Source organism: Notamacropus eugenii, chromosome 6 (genome assembly GCF_028372415.1).
Source record: "Notamacropus eugenii isolate mMacEug1 chromosome 6, mMacEug1.pri_v2, whole genome shotgun sequence".
Classification (NCBI taxonomy): Eukaryota; Metazoa; Chordata; class Mammalia; order Diprotodontia; family Macropodidae; genus Notamacropus; species Notamacropus eugenii.
The window spans coordinates 382,366,188-382,390,762 of NC_092877.1; the positions used below are offsets into that span (position 1 = coordinate 382,366,188).

The 24,575-nt window shown below is 43.2% G+C and overlaps 1 protein-coding gene across 2 annotated transcripts in view; it reads left to right on the forward strand.

The window, feature by feature from the left end:
* Positions 1-24,575, forward strand: part of CLDN16 (claudin 16) — an 87,052-nt gene that overhangs the window by 35,414 nt on the left and 27,063 nt on the right. Inside the window, exons 2-5 of one of the 2 annotated variants that reach the window (XM_072618857.1) lie at positions 10,188-10,356; positions 10,651-15,846; positions 15,980-16,100; positions 16,483-20,423. In XM_072618857.1, the coding sequence (XP_072474958.1) occupies positions 20,310-20,423 (114 nt within the window). In that variant the 5' untranslated portion in view covers positions 10,188-10,356; positions 10,651-15,846; positions 15,980-16,100; positions 16,483-20,309. The other variant, XM_072618854.1, reaches the window with a different exon arrangement.

Here is a 24,575-nt window from a genome sequence, read left to right on the forward strand (position 1 = left end):
CCAAAGGGTATAGGGAGGAGGAAATAGTAAAAAAAAAAAAAAAGATTGGAAAAGTAGGAAGAGGACCAGGTTGGGAAGGTCAAATAGAGGATTTGCTGTTGATCTACAAAGTCATAGGGAACCCTACAATTTACTGAGAGCAGAGGAGTGACCTGGTGAGATAAGGACTATAAGAAAATCATTTTGCCCATTGAGTAGAGGATGGATTGGTGGAGGTGGGGACTTTAGGTAGAGATTCCAGTCAGAAGGTGATCACAGGGGCCCAGGAAAGAAATGTAACTCATGGTGATGATTTACTGAATACAGAGAAGAAGAAATAAAAATGACAAAATTTGAAAATAGATTGGCTATGTGGGGTGAGGGCCAAGTGAAAACATAGGAAAGCCACTGAGACTGAACACCTGGATGATTGAGAGACTGATAAGAAACAGAGATGTTGGGAAGAGGGGAGAATTTGGGGAAGAAGATACTGAGCTATATTTGGGACATACCTGGCTTGAGACGGGCACTGGATATTCAGTTTGAAATGTCCAGTGGGCAGGTGGTAATATAAGACTGGAGATCAGTTGAGAGCTTAGGACTGAATACTCATGACAATCACCTGCATGGAGATGAGAAGTGGGGAGATCATGAAGCAAGATGATACAAATGGAGAAGAGAAGAGGAGAGAGGACAGAAATGCCCCTGGGTAATGGGCAGGAAATTCATGAGCAACCATCAAAGTGTCTTAGGAGAAGTCAGTGAACTCTGAGAAGCAGGAAGGAATCTCAATGGGCATCTAAATTCACAGGTATCTTCAAAGCAATTCCTTTTCTCATATGACCTGCAAATGATCATGCGTACTCATAATGCATGGGCACAGGCGCCCTTATCCCCAGAAGCTGCCAACTCTCCTTTCGCAGAGCTCAGGAAGGTTTTGCTTTTCAGTTTCACCTGAAAGTTGTCACTTTGCACCTTGTACTCATTGCTCCAAGTCTGGTTCTTAGAAGCCAAATTGAACAAACCTAGCCCTTTCCCAGGTGACAGCTTTGTAAACACTTCACCTAAGGGATTCTTTGAGCTTTCCTGAATCTTCTCCTCTCCCAGCTACCTCTCCTCATGCAACATGTCTCCAGACTCTTCCCCATACTGGTCATCTTTCTCTGGATTTTCTCCAGCATGTCCATCAATATTCTTCTTATACTGTGGTAAAAATAACTGAATAAACTACACCAGAAGGTGTGTGACTGGACAGAGGACAGTGGCCCGATCACTTTCCTGTTTGGAGAAACTTGGTTTCTCTTCATACAGTACAAGGCTGTTTGCCTAGCTAATACTATACTGCTGACTCATACAGTTTATGGTCCACTCAGTCTTTCATTTAGTTTTCAGACAATGTTTAGTGCTGTCAAGCTTCCCCATCTTGTACTTGTGAAATTGTTATTTTTGAACTTCAGTGTGTGTGTGTGTGTGTGTGTGTGTGTGTGTGTGTGTGTGTGTATGTTTTGGTCCTAACTATGCCATCAGACATGTTAACCTTCCCATTCAATTTTGTGCCATCTGCAGATTTGATAAATATGCCATCTATACGTTTCACAAAGCATTTGATAAGCATGTTAAATAGGACAGAGTTCAGTATAGTATGGTATTTCCCTTCTTGAGTTGGTGCCTCAGCCAATGTGACGTAATTGTTCCTGTGAAGCAGAGATACTTACAATGAAGCGTCTGTCTGTGGACTGGTCCTACTGGAAACACTGAGGGTTAGCCTAATGTTGAATATAGAGGATTCAGGGGAACTCCCTGTTTGGTACCACAAGGTGGCAGACAAATGGAACTGTACCGAAACTCCTGCTTAAACCACTTCTCTGTAGATAGCCCAGGTGACTCAAGCAGACGAAATGAACTGAGTAGGTGTGTTTTACTGAGTGTCAGAATGAGATTGGAAGAAAACTGAAAATCAAGCTCCTGGGTATGAAGCCAGGATTCCAGACTGTTTTTTGTCCAGGACATCCTTAGCTCTAAGTCACACGTGATGTGCCGTCAATCAGTACACAGGCTGGCTAAAAAGTCACTTTATTCCTGGACTCAGGATGAAATAAGAAGGAAAAAAAAAAAGAAGAACTAAAGCCATGGACAACCTACAATGAACATAGATTCACTCTAGAATGTTCCTGATAATAAAAGAGATGGTTGATTTTGAAAAAAAAATGTTGGAATAAATTCTGAATGAAATTTTGATGTGCCTCTTTTGGATTTTATGCCCTAAACCCAAGTAATCCTCCAACTGTCCCCAAACACATGAATTCAAACAAGCTGGTATCTGCTGTACCCAGAATATGCCAAAGCTAGCAGGAATAGTCTCAGAGAGCAAACTGTTAAATTTCAGTGTCATCACTGACACCTCAAAAATTGGAAATTATCAAGTGCTACAAATCAAGGCTTAATTGATTGTTTCGTTGAATTATAGCCTTAAAGAAAAGATAGACAAACAATGCAGGTTAACTTAAAAGTGAGTCATAGGTTGATTCTGAGAAAAATGATTATTAAAAATCAATGATTGGGGAGAGCCAGAACTCCTCCTTTTTCTGGAGTCCTTATTTCAAAATTCAGTCTCTTGAAGGACCTTACTGATCATGAGACTGAATCAACTTTGTTATCAGTCTGGTCCAGACCTCACCCAGATGGGAAATCGTTATGCTCTACTCAGGCTTCAGGGTGCGGGGTGGAGTGTTTTTGAATAGATTTTATTAGATAACTTAGAAGTAAATGACATCATCCAAATTCATTATGATAGATACAACCTCTCATTGTCATGTGATGTTTAAAAAAGATCTGAAAGACAGAGTTTCTGGCTACACTAAAATCAGTTTTATTGATAGATATAGAAAGCAGTCAACAAAAACAGGTTCATTGTCCCCTCAGTAGCCAAGAGAACAAAACTGTCAAATCTTCAATATTTATTGAAAAAGGGACGCACCTTAAGGTGAAAATCAGCTCTTATTGGTTAGCAAGTAATAAGAGTGAATGACTATTATAATGAAAGGTGGGCTATATTAAAATGAGAGTCTTGAGGTACATGACATAGATCACTCACGTCTTGCTCAGAGACTTCTCGATTTCCATGTCACCTGTCTAACAAAAGCGGGAATCTACATTTTTCCAGACCTGTCTGAGTAAACAAAATGAGCAGAAATTCCTCCATTAGCCTCAAGTTAGAGTTTCTGTTACTGTTTTTGACTTCATTTTTATTCTGGTTAAGTCTTTGAGAGAGATTTCCTACATTGTTTGATTTCTGGATGAGGAAGTAGAAAAAGAAAAAAAAGCAAAATCTTTGGCTCTGATTCAGTAATTAGCTATTAATACAAGAAAGACATGATCATTTCTCTCAGTAATATTCATTGTCTCATTAATTATTAACCAATAGGAGTTGATTGCCACCCTCAGGAACATCCCTCTTCCAAGGGCAAATAAGACGTGAGTCTGCTGCCGTGGTTGTCATTGACGTTCAGGAGCAGCACTGACCATTTATTAAAATGCTAGCATTAATCAGATAACTAGTTAGCCAGAAATTATGTCTCTTGAACATTGTAAACACCATAGTTCCCCCACCAAGAGCCTGTAGTAAATCGCCTTAGCAGCACACTCACAATTGAAATGTTTGGGAATGAACATATTCTCCCTCCATGACACTGTAAGTGTTTTAGAACATGTTCACAAAAACACATATTAGGTTCATTGTCACTGTAAGGCGCACAGGAGGAAGGATGGAACAAGAGGAAACACAGAGATGGGAGAAAAAGTACACCAGACAGGTGAGAACAAAATGGCTAAGACTGAGCCCACAACAGCAATGCAAAGAGTTAAAGTATTAGGAAGCAAAATGAACAACTCCCCCCACCTCCTCAAATCAAGAACAATACTAGAGAGACTTGAAGAAGTAAAAAAAAAAATTAGAGGAGATTTCCCCCACTCCCAACCCCCAACAAAACAGGAAGAGATGGACAAGTTCAACCATTGAGGTGATGATTGAAAAAAGTCTGATGTAATGGAAACACAAATTAGAAATATAAAACAAAATCTTAGATCCCATTAGGATAATGTATGACAAGGCACTCCTCTTAAGGGAAGAGAGTGAATCTCTAGGTAAATTAGAATATCTCTCTTAGGCTGTGAGCTCCTTAGAAAAAGCAATTTTTCTTTTCCTTCCTTCCTCCCTCCCTCCCTCCCTTCCTTCCTTCCTTCCTTCCTTCCTTCCTTCCTTCCTTCCTTCCTTCCTTCCTTCCTTCCTCCCTTCCTCCCTCCCTCCCTCCCTCCCTCCCTCCCTTCCTTCTTTCCTTCCTTCCTTCCTTCCTTCCTTCCTTCCTTCCTTCCTTCCTTCCTTCCTTCCTTCCTTCCTTCCTTTTCTTTGCATACTCAGCACTTACTGTAGAGAATGGTGCATTATAGTAGGCATTTAATAAATGCATGTTGACTTGATTTGACTTGACTTCATTGACAGCACTGAACAGTGGTAATTCCATATGAAATTCATAAATTTTGACTCAATTGCTTCCCGCTGGCATATCACTTACCAGTAGCGCTTTCCTCTCTGACTTAGGCCTGATGACACTTTTCTTACTGAAAGGTATCATATTTATCATCAAAGATGTGAACAACAATGACCCTCTTCAAAGATAAACCAATTACTTTATGATGTCCTTTATACAGAGCATTTGTAACTTGTATCTTTGCTCCAACATTCGCAAGAGAATGATATATTAGCTAAAGAGCAGAAAGAGCTTGCCAGAAATCCTCAGGTTCTAGAGAAAAACTCTATCAGTTAAGGGATGATTGAACAAGGCACTTGCTACAAAATACTTAAAACTTAAAACTCTGTTGACTGGTTATGGCAGAGCCTTTGACTCAGTTCCACACTCATGACCTAGTCCTGTGCTGCAAACATATAAAATGGATCCAAGTATAATTCTTTTTCTACTCTCTGGCTTTTTACTTCAGACATACCCCAGCATCATAATGTAAAATGCAAGTGATAGAAAACATGGGTTCTTCCTGATATAAAAGCTAATCTCACTATGATTCTCCCTAGTTTTGAACCTATTATTATCACTAATAAAGAAAATGAAGTATGGCTTTGAAATCTGAGGGTGTTGTGCCAAAGTATTGTATTAATCATGTCCTATGCCTGAGTGGGATCAAGTTTGATAACTCCTCTAAGAAGGACATTGAGCAGCTACTCCATTGAGTGGAACCTTTATTCCATGATATGAGAATGCCATTTGGACTCAATAGGTATAAATTCTTAATGAACTCTGAGGGAGGACGAAGAGTGATTAAAGGCTTTGAACTTTAATCCAAAAGCCAAATGGAATTAATATAGATATGCATGCATACTATGGTCTTTGCATATCAAGTATGAGTTTATTCTAGTGAAAGCTAAGTATTTTAAGAGATGACTGGCATCTTGAAGTTAAAGCTTATCAGAAAGCATATATTTAGAACAGTTAACACCAGAGGATAGAGCATGAAGTCTGTACAGCTGGGAGTTCCTCTCAGATCCTCTATTTAAGGAAAAGCTTCAGGGTAGCCGCCACATCATTGAACTTCACCGTGCCTCTGCTCTGGGTACCCTACTTGTCTCCTTCCCCTTTTACATTTTCAGCTTCTTTTTTATGTGTTGTCTTCTCCCATTAGAACATACAGTCCTTGATGGTAGGTACTGTCTTTTGCCTTTCTGGAAGCCCTAGCACTTAACATAGTCCTTGGCAAATAGGGAACCATTGTATTGAAATACATGTAACCGTTATCCAAACTATCTTTGAAAAGTCTAGTTCAAAGTAGAAAGGTTTATGTGTTCTAAGAGAGTGAAAAATGACTCCCTTCTGACTGAAGAGAGATGGTGGTGTGGGTTTTATGTTGCCTCACTCTAAGTGAGTACCTGCAAAGATCTTGGCCTAAAAGGCCCAAGGTCTGCCAGTGCATCTTGGGTCATCTCCAGTCATTCTGAGGAATATCAGGTCACTGAATTCAGACGGCTCTGGAGGAGAAGTGAGGCTGGTGACCTGCACAGCCCTCCCTCACTCAAAACAAAGTAAAGTGCAAGTCATGTCATCATTTCTCTGATGGCGTGGTCTTTTTTGGTAATGAAGGATGAACACACAATGTATCAATACATAAGCATCAAATAAATGGGTGGGTCATTCAGATCTGTTTATATAAATGGAGATTTTAAAAAAATAGTTATTTAAGTATAGGGAATCCCTACTAGATATTACAGAAAAACTATCCCTAGGGGCCCTGGCTTATGTATTGCTGCAGAGCATGCAATGTGGGACAGCTAGGGGGTGCCATACTGTACAGAGTTCCTGGCTTGAAGTCAAGTAGACTTAACTTCCTGAGTTCAAATCTAGCCTCACGCACTTATTACCTGTGTGACCCTGGGGAAGCCATTTAACTCTGCTTGTCTCACTTCATCATCTGTAAAATAAATTTGAGAAGGAAATGGCAAAGCACTCCAGTGTCAGTGCCAAGACCATCCCAAATGGAGTCATGAAAAGTTGGATTAAGAACAAGTGGCCAAAAACCCAAATCGTGCAATGCAGTGATGAACACTGTGCCACAGGTCGTATCAGGATAAAAAAAACACTGGACACCCAGAAATACCAACCAAGTGGCTCGGATGATATATTAGAAGTTTATTATTCCATATCAACTAGCAGATACTAGAATTTTTACCATAAAATGTACCAGAGAACTTGGACAACACAGAAAACTGAAGCAGGAGAAACATCACAGCCACAGACTGAGCTGTGGCCACAACTGCCCAGGAAAAACAAACAAATAAATGCTGATTAATAAAAGTTAAGAAAGACTTTTAAAATAGGTATAATAGGCATGAGAAGTTCCTTCCATATAGGCTGGGCTCATTTTCCCCTTAAAAGAAATACACACCATCCAGGAGACTTGATTGGTCCATGAGGCTAAGGTCCAAGTTGTTAACTCCCCTTTTCTATCTTTAAGAGTATGAAAAGCCAACCAATGAGGAGCCAGTGCCCTTCGGACTTGGCATATCCCATTTGCAATTGTGTGAGTCAATATGCCCTTCTGAGCTGATGCTTTGACGTATGGCATTGAGGATAGCTCTGGGTCTGACTGACCTAGCACTGGATCCTCATCAGATAATCTCTCCATCGATGGTCCGGTTCAGTTTTCCTCCTTTTTTCAGTAGTCAGTAGTTTTTTTCAGTTGTCTCATTCAAGTCTGGTCTCCCACTGAAACGCCAGACTAGACCCAGTCAAGGCTGATCCTCAAATGATGTCACTGTACCAAATTCTCTTAATCACCAAATAAAATGAAAGGAAGGGTTTTCAAATGATACAGATGTAGAAGAAAAAATTACACCATTGGAGCAAGATCTGATGTACATTTAACAATTACAAAAATGTTCATATTCCTACTCCAACAATTCCATTGTTGGAATCTGACCTGAAATTGTGCCAGAAAAATAAACAAAAATGCATTGAAAACTAAGTGAGTTGTGGTCCCTGCATGCAATAGAATATTATAACGGAATTCTGTTCAATCATGTGTAGAATACAAGAAATATGGAAAAATCTTGATTAAATAAAATATAGGATAAGGATTACAGAGCTACTTCATGGGGGGGAAGGCAATAGACGTTTAGTAAGCACTACTATGTGCCAAGCACTGTGCTAAGCTCACTCATTCGATTACAGAGATAGTGAAGGCGCACAACAGGTGAAAGCCAGATGAAAGGGGAATAAATGAGAAGGATGGCTTCCTTGTGAGTTACCGTCACATGAAGGATGATGAATTAAAAGAAATGAACGAAGAATCCTAACCGAGTCTGAGTGGAAAAGATAGAAAAAGGCATTGTGGGACATTACGGGTTGAAAATTAATTTAATTTTAAATAGTTGCCAAGCAAGTTTCCTTGTTTGTATTGATGTTTAATATTGTGCCTAATAAAATTTTTAATAAAACACAGTAAAACTTGAAATTGAATTTTAATTAAATGGACACATCTTTTCTGCCTCAGGTAAGAAAACTCTTGAGTGTTTCCTTCTAGAGCAAAAGTCACTCCCAGGGTGTGGCCGAGTGAATAATCCTAGGGCCCTATACTTTCTGTGGGAGGCTAACTTACCTCACACAAAATTTAGAATGAGAGAAAAGACAGGTTTGGACATCTTCAAGATCATTGATTACAAACTGTCTTAGAGTTAGAAGAGATCTCAGAGGACACTGAATTCAGATTTGCCTCCTCAACACATCCTGGGACCAATGAGTCTGCCTGGGGTCGGGTAGGGATCTGGGCATTCTTTGAGGCTCTGTTTATATGTGTAGAGGAGCTAAAAACCTGGTAAAACAAGGGATGTGTCAGTGGGGGAGTGGCTGGGGAGGAAGTGGTGAAAGACGGAGAGAGACAGGGAGAAAGAGAAAGTAACAAAACCACCAAATGACAAAGGTATATAGAAGGACAAGAGAGAGAGAGAGAGACAGAGTGAGAGAGAGATAGAGACAGAGACAGAAAGACAGAGACAGAGAGACACAGAGAGACAGAGAAGGAGATAGAGAGATCAAGATGGAAACAGGGAGAGAGACACACAGAGACAGAAAAGGACCTAGAGACAGGGAGAGGAGAGAGAGAGAGAGAGAGAGAGAGTAGAAGGCAACATAGCAGGAAACTTTCAATATTGCTCAAGCAAATGTAACAAGTAAAAGAATTTTTTTTGCTTATAAAATTAATTATACACATACATACATATGTACATACACATGTGTTTTTGTATGTGTGAGCAATTTTTTTTACTTTCAAAAAATTCCTTTTCCTCCCCTCCCCAGAAAGTCATCCCATGTAACAAAGAATTTTAAAGGGAGAAAAACAAAATCAAGTCAGTAAAACCAAACAACAGTTCAACATGATGACGATGATGATGACAAGGGCAGGCCAGTATGCATGCAGGGGGCAGATCAAGGTTTGCGAAGTGCTTGACATGTATTATCTCACAGCCCCTCAGGGCAGGAGTTGGTGCTGTTAGTATGCCCATTTTAGGGTTAAGGAAACAGACTCACAGAAATTAAAAGTTATTTGTCCATAGTTTCCCAGCTTACAAGTGTGTAAGAAAGGATTTGAACTCACATCTCCCTGACTCCAAGACTGGTACTCTTTCCACTATGCTACTGAGTTACAGCATGCTAGTGTTTGCAGTGTTTCACACCACAATCCCTCACCTCTTGTGCTTGTAAAACTAAACAAAATGTACCCATTTGATGGTCCCATTTGTCTTCCTCATTAGTGAAGGTAGGGTCCTTGTGTATATATGTATTTGTGTACGTACAAAACTTGTTTCTGTCTCACATGCCATAAGTTTTCCTGGAATTTTAACCAGAAATCTCCAAAAGCCAGTGCTGTTCTCCCAGCGTGGCTCTAACAGATGGGAGACAAGTGGTCATACAATAGACAGAACCACAGTCAGGATAGATCTGAGTTCAAATTCATCTTCAGATACTTACTAGCTGTGTGACCCTGGGCAAGTCTTTGCCTTATGTCCATTTCTTCATTCATAAAATAGAAACCTACTTCCTAGGATTGCTGTTGGGGTGAAGTGAGATATGTGTAAAACACTGAGTGTGGTAGCAGGCACGTAGTAGGCACTGCATCATTATTGTCATTATATGACCCTGCTAATTCAATTGTATCATGAAAATCTTGCCTTTCTGCTGGTCAGGTCTTTGTTGAGCTGGGACCCCGCAGGGTTTTTACATTCAGGAAATGGTTTCAGGTGAGGGACTCACTGGTGCTGGCCTTCAGTGACTTTGGGTCCTCCTGGAGGTATGAGCCAGAGAGGGGCTTAAGTGGGTGATGGTGCCATGACACTTGACCTTCCCAGGTTTCCCCAGGGAATCAAATGGTACCACTCATGCTCATCATCTAAGAGATGAGGATATGTTGTTCTAACACTGAGATTGTGTGTGTGTGTTATCTATGTAAATGTCGGTGTATCTGTATGTATGTGACTGTGAGCATGTATGTGTGATTTCCTTATCAAATGACCTTGTTTCATATGTGTGTTTTCTTTTTCACTTTATGTCCTGTTAACTGCCTTTCTTCTGAACTATTCTATGGGTTGAATCGTTTGTGTGTTTGCTTTAATTAAACTAACCTGCTCTGTTTTCTCTGGGGGCTTTCAGTTCAACAATGTTCTAGCTTATGGTCAGAAAGTCCACTGAGATCTTAGGCCTTCTGGTGAAACTGCACAGAGTTCTTCCACAAACAGAAAATGGAGCAACACTGAGCAAAAATAAAATGATTCAAACTCAAGCCCAGCCACCCCTCTGTTCTGAACAGAAAAAGCACCTGGTGAGTGGATCAGAGAAGGTGGGGATCCCCTACAGCTTTCCATCTGCCTATCCCAACAATAGGGTTCCACCTGGTCTTCCTCATCCAAAGGTCTGTATATAGAAATAGGAGCTGACCTTGGGATTTCCCTTCCCTTCCCCGCCCCTCCCCTCCCCTCCCTTCCCCTCCCCTCCCCTTCCCTTCCCTTCATCTTTCTGCTCTCTCTCCTTCCCTCTTCCGCCCCTATACATATGTATGTTGTATAAAGTTTATTTGTCAGCTTTTTCCTTAAGTAATTTTCATTTTTTTTCACAGACAGATACTAGTTTTTATGCTACTGCTTGACTGAAACTATTTTCTCCAAGACAACCAACGACCTCCTTACATCTGACTCATACGATCATGGATTTGGAGCCTTCCAGGTCATCTAGTCCCACCCCCTCATTTTCCAGATGAGGAAACTGAAGCCCAGAGAGATGAAATCCCTTGCTCCAGGTCCCCTAGGCAGTCAGTGACATAGCCCAGCTTTGAAAGACAGTCCTTTGTGGTTACATCCATTCAGCTCTCAATGGTGCCAAGCAGCCTTCCCTCCTATCTACCTGTCTTGGTCCTCAATCTACTTGATATATCTTCACTTTTCATGTTGTTCCCCTCTCCTTCTGGATAATCTCCTCTCCTTTGGGTGCCATAGCACTCTGCTGTCTTGGTTCTCCTCTCATCTGGCTGGCTATTCCTCTAATTCCTTTCTTGGTTTACCATTCCTACCCAGCCCCCAAATTATGAGTGTTTCCCAGGGCTCTGTGGGAGGCCCTCTTCTTGTTCTGAACTCTCTCCTAATGATCTCATAAGCTCTCCTGGGTTTCATTGTTATCTTTATGCAGATGATGCACAGTTCTCTGCCACCAGCACTGATCTATCCCTTGAACTTTCAGTCCTATATCACCAACTAACTGCCCAATGGGCATTTTCAGCTGGATGTTCCAGAGACATGTCAAACTCCATATGCCCACAACAGAACTGGTTATCTTTGCCACCAATTTCTCCTCTCTTCTGATCTTTCCCATTTCTGTTGAAGGTATTACCTACCATCTTTCTAGCCTCCCTCCCTGCCTCCACCTCATAGAGTCCCTATCTTATATAAAGCCTCAGCTCATGGAGCAGCACTTTTTTAAAGGCTTTTGTGCATGTGTGTGTGTGCGTGTGTGTGTGTGCTAATCCTTCCCTACCCCTATCTCATCTGTACTTGAGATAATAATGCTAGTAATTAATAATAATAATAGCCCCCCACCTAACCAAAAATAGAGTTCTTAGCACATAGTCTGGGAAAAACAAACCCCAAACAGCCACCCCCAGCATGACCCAAACCAGTTCCCTCATTCAGTCCCAAAGCAGAGTCTTTTTCTGTCCCTTTCTGTCTCTTTCTGCATTTCCTTCCAATTCCTCACCTCTTTGGCCCAAGGTGAATGCAATGTTTGATCGTCATTCTTTTGAACTTGTGCGTTCTCTCTGCATGGGTCGGATCCTTCAGTCTTCCAAAGGTGGTTTTCTTTAGAATGTGGTTGGCAATTGTATGAATTATTCAAATAGCTCTGGACTTTTTTACAGCACGTGAGTTCATTAACATTGTCCCAGTTCCTTCTGATTCTGTCTGTTTCATCATGTCTCATGACTCAATAACATTCCATTATTTTCATATACCATAATTTATTCAGTCATTCTCTCTTCAGAGAACTCAATTTCTAAGTGTTGGCTATTAGGCTATTATAAGTATTTTTATATCTCCAAATCCTTTTCTTCTTTCCTTGACTTGTTTTAGCTACAAGCCCAGTAGCTGTATAACTGAGTTAAAATGTATTCATAGTTTGATAATTCTCTGCAGATAGCGCCCAACTTTCTTCCAGAAGGTCTGGGATGCACCAAAAGCTTCATCGCCATTCTCCATGAAATTTTTCCTGATGAGTCCAATGGCTTCCCTCCCACACTGCCTTGGGTCTACCTATTTAGTACCCATCTGTGTTGATTTCATTATATTTATCCTGTGTATACTTAGGTATAGCCTTGTCTCCCCTGTTAGAATATAAATGCTTTGAGTGTGGGACTGCTTCATTGGCTATCTTTGTATTCCTAATGAGAAGCATAGGGTCTAGCCCATAGGGAGTTCTTAGGTAAATGCTTATTAATTTTTGATTGCCTGCATACATGTCAGAGGTATCTTACAGCAGCCCAAAAATGCTGATGTTATTGGAAGCTGAGTGAAGACGAGCAGAAGAAGAAGGAGGGCATAGCTCGACCGTTCCCTGCCCTGGTCAGATCAGGTCTTCAGGATTGCTTGGGATTCTGGGCACTGTGTTTGAAGAAAGGTCTGTCGAGGCTGGAGGGTTTTGGAGGAAGAGCACCCAGGATGGTAACAGACCTCAAGTTTCTATTGTTCAAGAAAGTAGGGGAAAATGTCACAATATTTAGAGGGAAAGACTTGGGGGAAGACTAGGGCCTGACAATCATCCTTGTGTATTTGAAAGCTGAGGTCATGGAAAAGTGCCTGGACTTATTCATTATCCTTGGCCTTCCCGATCAGCAGGAGGATCAGGGACTGACACTGGCAAGGGGCAAATCCGAACTTGATTTGAGGGAAAATGTCCCAAGATCTATAACTGCCTCAAGTAGGAGGCCATGAATTTTTCCTTACTAGATATTTTCCCCAGGGAATTCAGTGGGCAATGACACTGTATTCCCAACAATGATGCAGGGTCAAGGAGAGGAATGTGGATGATTGCTCAGAAAAGTAACTGAGCAGCCTTGAAATCTGAGGTTGTCAATAGCCACATGTCAACACACCTTAGAAGTCACCTGATCTAGCCACTTCCTTTTAGAGCTGAGGAAACTGAGGCACAGAAATCAAGGGGTCACACAGTGACAGGACCAGGCCTTGAAACCAGGTACTGCTCACACCCAGGAGACTGCTCTTTGCACTATGCCAAGGTATGGAGGCAATGGGGACAGTTAACCCCATTGCATTAAGTCCTGCTTATTGCCCACTCCCCCTGTCACACCCTCATATGGGTATCACTGAGTCAGAAAGAGGTGAGTCAGGTGAACGTGCAGGAAGGCACCTGACCAGGACTAATGGAAGGGCAATGAGTTCTTCTTCTCAGGGCTGATGACAAATGGAATCCACTTGGGTGGTACCACTACTGCCTATAGGGAAGAGGCCACATGCCAGCATCTGCCTGGATTCTGGAAGGGATGTTTTATGAGATTGGTAAGAACATATTACATAAGTTAAGAAACTCTTATCAAGTGTTCTTGAAGCTCCAGTCCCTACACAAAGAAAGGCAAAAGACATAGTAATGTAAAAAATTGTTAGTAAGTACTCTATGGTTGTTATCCTTTGTTCTCAAAGAGGACCAAAATGGCATCACTGTGTTAGAGTCAAGGTACAGTGTGTGCAACTGTGACTCGTGAGACCAGTACAGGCACATATAGTTCATGTGAACATTTGGGGTGGAGTCTCTAAATTTGAGCATCCTGCATTTCCTTTGATCCGTTTCATTTCTGCTTTGCTCATGGAACACAGAACCTTCTCTGATGTGGGCACACCATGCTGAGCATCCCGTGCCATTGTCTCCCATGTCTCACAATCAATGTCAAAGTTCTTAAGAGAGACCTTGAGAGTGTCCTTGTATCGCTTCTTCTGACTACCATGTGAGCGCCTGCCCTGTGTGAGTTTTCCACAAAACAGTCTTTTTAGCAAGTGTACCTTGTACATTCAAACAACGTGGCCAGCCCTTCAGAGTTGCGCTGTCTGCAGCAGAGTTTGAGTGCTTGGCAGTTTTGTTTGAGAAAGGACCTCACTGACTGGTACCTCATCCTGCCAGGTGATGCTCAGAATCTTTCTAAGACAATTCAAGTGGAAGCGATTCAGTTCTGTGGCATGGCGCTGGTAGGCTGTGAAGGTTTCACAGGCATACAACAATGAGGCCAGCCCAATGGTTCTGTAGACTTTGAGTTTGGTAGGGAGTCCAATACCTCTTCTCTCCCATACTTTCCTCGCTCTATACAAAACAGATAGAAAGCACTGTGAGTAGGGAAATCTGTAGTTCCCCCAAATCTGAAACTGGGACCACATTGGATAGAGCACTGGGAACGAGTCAGGAAGCCCAGAGTTCAAATTTGATCTCAGCCACTGACTATCTGTGTGATTCTGGGCAAGTCCCTTAACCTCTGTTGGCCTCAGTTTCCTCAATGTAAAATGGGGATAAGAACAGCACCCACCTCCCAGGCTGTTGTGAGGATCAAATGAGGTAAAGCACTTAGCACTATGTACTGTCTTATAGTAGGAGCTTAGTGAATCCTTGTTTTTTCCCCTTCCTTCCCCTTCCTTCTGCCCTTCCTCCTCATCTCTGCCTCCTGCCTTCCCTGGCCTCCTTTAAGTCCCAGCTTAGATCCCAGCTTGTGAAGGAAGCCTTTGCCAATGTCTTGGAGTTCTAGTGTCTTCCCTCCATGGATCATCCCGTGTGTGTGTGTGTGCATGTGTGTGTGCATGTGTGTATATGAGTGTGTGTATGTGAGTGTGTGTGCATATGTGAGTATGTGTGTGTGAGTATGTGTATGTGAGTATATGTGTGTGTGCGTATGAGTGTGAGTGTGTGCATATGTGAGTATGTGTGGGTATGTGAGTGTGTGTGTGCATATGTGAGTGTGTGTGTGTGCATATGTGAGTGAGTGTGTGTATGTGAGAGTGAGTGTGTGTGAGTATGTGTGTGTGAGTGTATGTGTATGTGAGTGTGTGTATTTGAGTGTGTGTATGTGTGTGATTGTGTGTATATGTGTGTGAGTGTGTATTTGAGTGTATGTGTGTGTGTGTATTTATATGTGTGTGTGCGTATGTGAGTGTGAATGTGTGTGAGTGTGTGTGCATATGTATGTGTGTGTGTGTATGTGAGTGTGTGTGCATATGTGAGTGAGTGTGTGTATGTGAGTTTGTGTGTGTGTGTGTGAGTGTGTGTGTGTGAGTGTGTGTGAGTGTGTGCATGCACAGGGAGTGTCTTTTACTTTGTACTCCTGGCGCTTAGCACCGTTCCTGGCACATAGTAGGTGCTTATTGTTTATCTATTGACAAAACGTAATGATTGCTGACCTGAAATCCTGTTTTTAAACAGCTGTTAGTGAGTGCATGATGCAGAGCTGCTGCCACCTGCAGGCCCAGGTGATGATGACCGGCCTGCCAGCTTGGCCCTCCCTTCGTGCAGAGAAACCACACAAGGATTGTGGCAACAGACTGAGAAGGCCTCCCTGGTGTCCCAATGAGCAGGAAACATGAGCAATTTTCGAAAATATTGGTTTAGTGGGTACAGGCCACAATGGCTTGAGGTCAGTGTTGGTAGTGACTTGGAGGAATTTCTCGTGTTACCCAGAACAGTGGATGGTCTCTACCAAGCTGGCTGCCAGCCTCTTGCTGAAACTGGATGTTCAATGGAATGAAAATGACATGGTCATCGTCACCTTGACACGGTAACACACTTTCTGACTCCTATAGCCCTGGCCACTAAAAACATGATCACCATTACTGGCTGTGGCAACCACCTCAAAGATGTGGACTTGGGAATGGTGTAGGATGATAACCTGATATATCTCTGCCCTCTAGATGCCCCCTTTCTGTTTTGGGATGATAGCAGAAGAATGGATACAAAGAACAGACAAAGTCCCCAGAGAGCTGGCATGAGATGGGGCGTCATGGGGGATAGCCACCTGCAGGAACTGAGCAGGTATAGACTTGGGGCAGGGCAGGGAAGCCCTTGGGTGGGGCTGACTTCGTGATCACTGCCTCCAAGTAGATGAAAAGTGTCATGTAGGAGGGGAATTGACTTTGTTCTGTTTAGCTCTAGGGACCAGAACATGCTCATTTTGCTGGATGCCAGCAAATACTTGCTGATGATCAGAGCTGTCCAGGCTCCAAGCAGGCTGCTCCAGTTCCCCCTGGCTGGAGGTCTCAGGCAGAGACTTGGATATAGCGCAGGAGGAATTGTTTGGGGAAGAGACTGTGTTGGCTTGGAGGAGAAGGCTTATGTGATCTTTCCAGGGCTTTTCAAGTATTGGACAGTTTGTCACTTGGAAGCAAACTTATACTTGTTTTTCTTTGTTCTGCAGGACAGAATTAAAGTGACAAAATTGCTGAGGGACCGATTTTGGCTTGGCCTGAAGAAAAGGATCTAATCTTTGGAAGCTCCTACGAGTGGCATATGCCACCTTGGGAGCCTTCATTCTTTAAACAGGGCTTGTCAGGGATGCTGCTGAGGAGGTACTTCTCCTCATGGGGAAATGAGCTGGATGAGGTTTGAGGGCTTGTCCAACCGTGAGATTGTCTTATCCCATCATTATTGTCATAGCTCTGTATTCACTCCCAGAGGGAGGCTGCCGACACCAAGGTGTGAAGTTGGATTGTCTATCTCTAATGTTGTAGGTTTGAGCCCTCATTCTGGTATATCCTGCCCCCCGCCAGCCATCAGTGATTAAGGTCTCAGTTCCATTCAGCCAATTAGCATGAATTGGCATTTACAAAGGGATATTTATTTGAGGATATTAAAAGAACAGAAGTATAAACGTTCTCCCCCAACACATGGGGGCACCCTCTCCCTACAATATCTGGGTACCTGGGGAGAACTTGGTGATATTTAATATAATTTCTACAAGGCACTTACCCAATCAAATTCATTCCAAATGAGTCATGGCTGAAAAATGGATGAGTCTGAACTTCTGCTCCTGCTGAGCTGACCCAGGAGGCAGGTCGCTAGGACTGTGGTCCTCACACTCACATTTATGGATCCCACAGCCTCCAAGATCTCTGGCAGCTCACAATTTTGGCCTGTTGAAGTTCACAAGGTCATATATTTCTCCAATATTTCTTCACCTAATAGTAGGAGAGAGCAAAGAAAAAGAGACACACAGCAGCCTGGAATGGGACTGGAGGGCCAGAGCCTCATTCTGTGCCATATTCATTGTCTCTGTGGCCAGAATTGAACCAGATGGGAAAGATTTAGAATCAAGAGAGAGACACTGGGTTTGCTGGTCAGTGCCTTTTCACACGACCTAGGAAGTCTGCCTCTTTATCACAGGGTTAGCAGACAAGCTTTGATTCAGTGCCATGACCTTCTGGAAGTAAGCTCCTCAGCCTCTGTCATGTGGGGGGATTGTCCACCTCACGTTACACACACTGATTTTCTTTGTTCCAAGAACCAGGAGCCTGCTCAAGAACCTCGTGCCTTCTGACCACTCGAGTAAGATGGTTTGTTTCTGTTTCTCTTTCCTTGGCTATTGAAGCTCTATTCTCCCACTCTGTCAATCTGCTCTCTCCTCCCCCAGAAACACTTTTGAACTGGATAAGATACATGCTGTCTTCATAGGCACTGGGCATTTCTTATTCTTTCTCTGGAATCTCTCTCCCTAACTTTGTGTCCCCTCTGACCTAGGGGTGTAAGGTGCTCGAGGGAGAGGATCATAGGATCATAGCTTTAGAGTTTCAATTACCATAGAAGTTCTTTTACATAGGTTGAAACAGACTCAAAAAGGTCTTGCATACAAGCTGACAAGCAGCAGGCTGAGATTTGGTCACGTCCCCTTTCTAGCGAGTCAAACCAACAAACCTTTCATCAGTGCTTCCTAAATGTTAGGGCAGCTGGGTGGAGCAGTGGATAGAATACTGGGTCTGCAGTCAGGAAGACCTGAGTTCAAATCTATATTCAGGCACTTCCCAGCTGTGTAACCCTGGGCAAGTCCTTTGCCTTGTTTGCCTCAGTTTCTCATCTGTGCAGTAGCCCAGAGGAGGAAAAGGCAAATCATTCCAGTATCTTTGCCATGAAAACAAGGTCTATGCAGGACACATTAGAGATAATTTCAGAGGGAAAGCACTGAGATTAAGGATGGGAAAGACTTCTCAAAGAAGATGAGACTTTGAGATGAGATTTGAAGGATGCCAGAGAGGCCAGGACATGAAGACAGAGAACATTCCTAGCACGGAGGAGAGCTGGAGAAAACAGCCAGACTAGGGTGTATTGTGATTAGCATGGAGCAGCATAAAGAATGAATGTCTAGTGGGTTGGCGGATAGAATGAATAAATGAATGAATAATGAAAAAGCATTTATTAGATGGTTATGTGCCAGTCATTGTGGTCAGCACTAAAACATGATAGAAAACCAAGAAAGCAGCAACCAGACGTTGTTTTCAAGGAGCTCCCATTTCCATGGGGGAGTCCTCATATAAACAGACAGGTAGACACAAAGTGGCTCTGAGGTGTGAGGTGGTTAGAAGGCCATCTTAGAGGCCTCACACCCAGGAGACAGCTGGCCTGAGAAGGGTCTCTTGCAGGAAGCAGGATTTGATCTGAGATTTGGAGGAAGCCAGTGAGCTAAGTGGTGGAAGAGCTAAGCAGGTGCCTCTTTTCCAGCCTCCTCACTGGTCCTTGGACCAGGCATTTTCACTGACTGCCCCCATGCCTTAAATACTGTCCCCACCTCATCTCCACCTTCCATCATGCCTGGCTTCTTGGCTCCAGGAAACCTTTCCTGATCTGGCTCACTGTGCTTCTTCCCCTCTGCTCATTACCTCTAGGATAGCCTGCCATATCCTGCACCTGTTTGGTCTATCCATGGCTGTCTCTCCCGTTAGGCTGGGGGCTCATGGCGAACAGGAAATGTCTTTTGTCTTTCTTTGCAGCCCCCGTGCTTAGAATGGCGCCTGGCACACACTAAGTGCTTAATAAATGCTAGGTGACTTGAACTCCTCCTTTTGCCCTTTTAGTTCAGTGGCCTTGGACAGATTACTCGGGCTCTCTAAACTCAGGTTTCCTGATCTGTAAACTGAGGACACGGAAACATTCAATATGCCCTTCCCCAGGGTGTGAGAAGGAAGTGCTTTGCAAATCTGTAAAAATGTGTCTTATTGTTTCTGCAAACAACCCACTCTTATTTTCCTCACTTTGCTAGACTCTTTGCAAAAAGTGTAGGACCTGGAATTTGGAAGACCTGAGTTCAAATCTTACCCCAGATACCTACTAGCTGTGTAACCTTGGCCAAGTCACTTATGTTCAGGTTCCTCATCTGAAATGTGAGGCTAAAATACTATCTGTCTCAAATTATTATTATGAAGAGCAAAGTGGAGACTATGCATATATAAAACCTCTGGCAAATATTAAAATGTTACATAAACACTAGGTATTATTCTGATTCCTTTTTCTCTGGGGAATAGCTCTCAGATTCCATTCCCCCCTCCCTTTTGCCCAATACCCCCTTAAATTCCTCCTCTTCTTCTTGAGCATCCAGCCCAACCCCTTCCTCTCCTGGGAGCCAGGACCTGCTAGCTGGCCTGCCCACCCACTTGGAATGCAAACTCGTCTGGGCAAAGGTTTGTTTGGTGCTATTTCATCAGAGACCTGGATGTCTTAAGTACGGAGTGAATATTAAAAGAGTCCTAATAATAAAATTGTGCCCAGTCAAGTGTGTCGCCCTCATCCAGCAGGGGAGGGTAACAGCTCCTTTTCCCCGAGGCTTGGGAGAGATCAACTTACACTTTCCAGGCTGGGCATAGACTTCTTCCTTTCCTTCTTCTTTCTGGAACTGGAGCAAGAACGGTGAGAGGCCAGGAACCATCAGCCTTAACCTTCAGCCTAGGCATTTGATGCCACCAAAGGTCCAGCCTGAATCTTGCCCAAGCCCTAACTGGCTCTTGACTTGGCCTTCCTCCTCCTGATTGGCTCGTGGTTGTTCAGGATAATGACCTTTCTGACCCACTTGATCATGGAGGGTATGAGATTTTTTCTGGCTGTGATTCGAAAGCTGTTCCCAAAGGTTGTGATGGGAAATAGAAAACCCTGACTTCTCCAGCTAGGCACTGGCTGAATGAGGCCACTTTGAGAAGCATCCTGAGAGGTTTCACTCATGTTCCCCTGCTGGACTGAGTGACTGATAGTTCACCAGGCAGGATGCGGAACCTTCTCCAGTACACTGCATGTTGCTTGGCATTTTTCTCTGCTGGGTTTTTGATTGTAGCCACCTGGACAGACTGCTGGATGGTGAATGCTGATGACTCCCTGGAGGTAAGAAGGTGGAGATTTGTGCCTGGCGATCCCTTTGAATCTTTCCCTTCTTAGCACAGGCATCTACACCCACCTAATGCCTCTGCTTTGTGTGTGTCTCAACTCTCATCTCAGGGGCTACATTGACAATAGTTGGGGATAGTTGGAGTCCCAAAATGGAAACTGTCAATCCCAGCTGCCCCCTGTGACCGAAGTCACCTAAAGGTCACAGAATAGAATTGGAAACTAGGAGGCATCCAGATTAAAAAGCAGGGCAGGGGTGTGGGAAAAACCCTGGAACCAGAGGGCTTGGGTTCAAATCCCTAAGTTAATCATTACTACTCATGTGCTTGTGGGCATCTGCTTCTTTATCTGTCCTCTGGGGTCTCTCAGCTCTGGCACAACGCTCCAGGAAGGTTGATCTTATGTAGGGATGGGCTTATGCAGAAGGAACTTGATTTTTCCAGCTCCTTCCCATCCATCCATTGCCTGGATCCTAGACTGAGAGCTGATACAAGGTTACCCAAACTCACATAGACCATACATGGTGGGCCTGGTACTTGAATCAGGGGGTCAGAGACTGAAACAGGGAAGAGACCTGGAATTAAACCATGGACAAGTTTTGATTAAGTGTCTACAGGTGCTGGGGCTTCAAAGAAGTAACCAGTCCTTTTGGGAAGGAGCTTAAATTCCAAAGCAAGAGCCAAGTATCAAAAAAAAAATGTATACAGCAGAGATACAAAAGGCTACTTAGTCCCATCCCTTCACTTTGTAAATGAAAAGCAGAGGTTAGAGCTGAAATCACTTGCTTAAGGTGTACGGGAAAGAGGCAGAAGATCTGGCTTTGGATGGCAGCTCCTTTGCCTTCCAGTTCTTCTATCTGCCCCAGCACAGCTGCCCCCCTCTTAACCAGGTTCAGGGGGTCACATCCAAGGCTCAGTTTTGTAAGCCTCTCTAGGGAAGCAGACTTGGAGCTCAAGAGGCCTCTCTGTTGCCATAGAAATGGAGAGAGGGGAGCCAGAGAGAGCTCCCACTTTCCAGGCATGGCTGCCATGCTGGGGTCCAGAAAGGTGCAGGGTGGAAGCAGCAGGCAGCTGATTTGTGACATCTCCGATGAGTGGCATATGGCAGCTCATTCTCTGTCTACTGGGCCCTCCAGAGGATCTCTTCCCATCTCCGGGAGGGATGGGAGTCTCCTCAAGGGAGTGGGTTTATTCTCCTGCATTTGTAAAGGTGATGCAGAAGGAAAACAAATGGGGAGAAAGAGGTGTTTCAATTTCTTCATCATCTGTAAAGAATCTCACCCTTATGTATATATACATAGATATACGTCTGTGTACATATGCCCCCTTTGGGGAATCTTTAAAGAATCCTCATCATGCAGAACACACACACACAATCTCTCTCTCTCTCTCTCTCTCTCTCTCTCTCTCTCTCTCTCTCTCTCTCTCTCTCTCTCTCTCCTCCTTTCACCCCCCTCCATTCTCTTGCCCCACATTTCAAAGTCATTTTAAGATCCAGAGGCCAGGAGCTCCCAGGCAGTTGCTTGCTGGGGGAGATGTCAACAGCTCTTGATCCCCAGGTAAAAGCAGATCAGAGAAAGAAGGGGGCTGCAGTGCTTGTAACGCTGGCTCTACATGCTGAGCGCAATCGCCATTTCAGCAAGAATTCTAAGCTGTCCCCAGATGCCCTTAAACCTGAATTCAGAGGAATGGAGCCTATTTTAAAAGACAGCGCTGCTGAGCTCTGTTTCCTTTTAACTGGTATATCAGGAAGAAGAGGCCCCTGCTTCTGTGGGGTCCAGGCCTCAAAGCATTTCTTCAGCATAAAAAGGAGGGGAGAGGAAGGGGCCTGCCAAAATCAAGAGCGCCAGGGCTCCCTTTGAATTAGCTTCTCAACCACTTTGGACATAGTTCAACTTACACTGGCTGAGCTCTGCCAGGTAGAGGCCAGCAGGGTAAAACTTTGCTAATAACAGCAGTACTCATGGTAACTTTTGCTGAATGACAATGAGACCAACACCGGTAGCCAACATGTAGAATAATCATGAACACTTCCAATTTTATAAGCATTGGAGATCCCATGGGCTCCTCAGAACATCCAAGGAAGTTGCTCTGATTATTTCCATTGTGAGGAGGAAGACATCAGGCCCAGGAGAGGCTGAGCTCATGGCCACCCATCCAGGACATCCTGGGGGTGAGATTCGCACCCTCCCATCCCAGTCTTAGCTCCAAAAGACTGCGCTGTTTGTCGATCTTGCTATTTTCAAGAGAATCCAAACTTAAAATTCAAACAAGAACTATAAAGTTGTTATAATGCTTTAAAATTTCTGAATACTGCATACAACATCTCGTTTTTAGTGCTCCTTTATTTATTGTTCCCCTCATTTGAATGTAAACTCTTCTATTTCTTCTTCCTCCCACCCACTACTCAATGCAGGACCTGGCACATAGCAAGCAATGGGTGACCTATCTGTTTATCCTCTATCTATCTATCTATCTATCTATCTATCTATCTATCTATCTATCTATCTATCTTTTTGTTGTTGTTGGTCAGTCATTTTGGTTGTATCTGACTCTTTGTGACCCCATTTGGATTTTTCTTGGCCCACAATATTGGAGTGGTAGGTTTGCCATGTCCTTCTCCAGATCATTTTATAGATGAGGAAACTGAGGCAAAGACAGTTAATTGACTTATCCAGGGTCACACAGCTATGAAGTGTCTAAATCTGAATTTGAACTCAGTTTTTCCTGACTCCAAACTTGACACTCTATACGCTGCACCACCTAGTTGTCTCTATCCATCCATCTATCTATCTATCTGTCTATCCATCTATCTGTCTATCCATCCGTTAATCAGTCTATCTTCTGTCTCCCCATTTATCTTTCTATTTATGCATCTATTTAGTTGATGTATATCTCTCAATATTTCCATCAAATTGTTGCTATGTAAATCTATAATCTATTGTTCTTATCTATCTTCCCCACATATCTATTCTTTTATGTACATATTCATTTCTAGAATCTATCTACCCTTCTCTTTATTTATATCTATCCATTTATGTCATTCCATCTATCTATACCTCTCTAGCTACCTATCATCCATTTATATGTAGCTATCTCTTTGCCTTTCTATCCATCCATATCCATCTATCTACCTGCCTCTTTAATAATCCAATAAATATTTATTAAATACCTACAACACGTAGGTGCTATACTAAGTGCCAGACATCTAGCTGATAAAAAGGCAGTCCCTGATCTTAGTGAAGTTCTAATCTAAAGGAGGAGATAACACATGAGCTCTAATCTTCATCAGCCCTGAATGAGATACTTTCAATATCCCTGTTTTGAAGGTGATGACTCTGAACTTCAGAGAAATTAAGGGCTCTGCCCTTGTTCACACAGCTGGAAGTGCTGGTGGTGGCCCCAGTGCTGTGCCATCACAATTTCACTTGCACATCCTGGCATTTAAAGTGGAATAGTATAACTTTTAAGGAAGGCCTGTCCACTTGGAGCCCATGGAGGAAAAACGTCATCAACAGTCTGGTTCACATCCTTGGAATGAATTCTTCCTCTCTTTCGCCAAACAGATTTGTGAGAATTTCCAGATTTCCATCCATGGTTCTGATGTGAGTAGAACAAAGGAGCAGGAGAGGGACTCTGTGAAGCTTCTTTCTCTAGGGCAGGGAGCTCATGGAAGCCTGACATTTCCTCTTCCTCTAGGGGTTTCTTTCATTGCCCCTTCACTAAAGGGGAGAGAAACTTACTGAATGTTGCACTGAGGTGCTCAGAATTTAGATAGCCCCTTCTTTAAGTGAACTTGGCAGCTGTACATTGTAGCAAAGGGTGGTACACCAATACTCCTCCAAGCCTGTAATAGCCTCAGTTCTCCCTTTGGACTTGACTCACACATGCTGTAAAACCCTCCTTGCTCTGCTTAGGAGGCTGGTGGGTCAACTGAGAAACTTAAATGTCTGTCAGGCATTTACTACATTCAGAAGAAAAAAGTTGAGAAAGGCTTGAATCTATTCACTTGGAAGTCATCTATTAAATGCTTCTGTGTGTAATGTACTGCGTAGATGGGGGAGATAAAAAACAGATGTGAAGCTGAAAAGGATCTTAGTGAACGGCTGAGTCTTTCATTGTAGAGATGAGACCGGGACAAAACCACAGA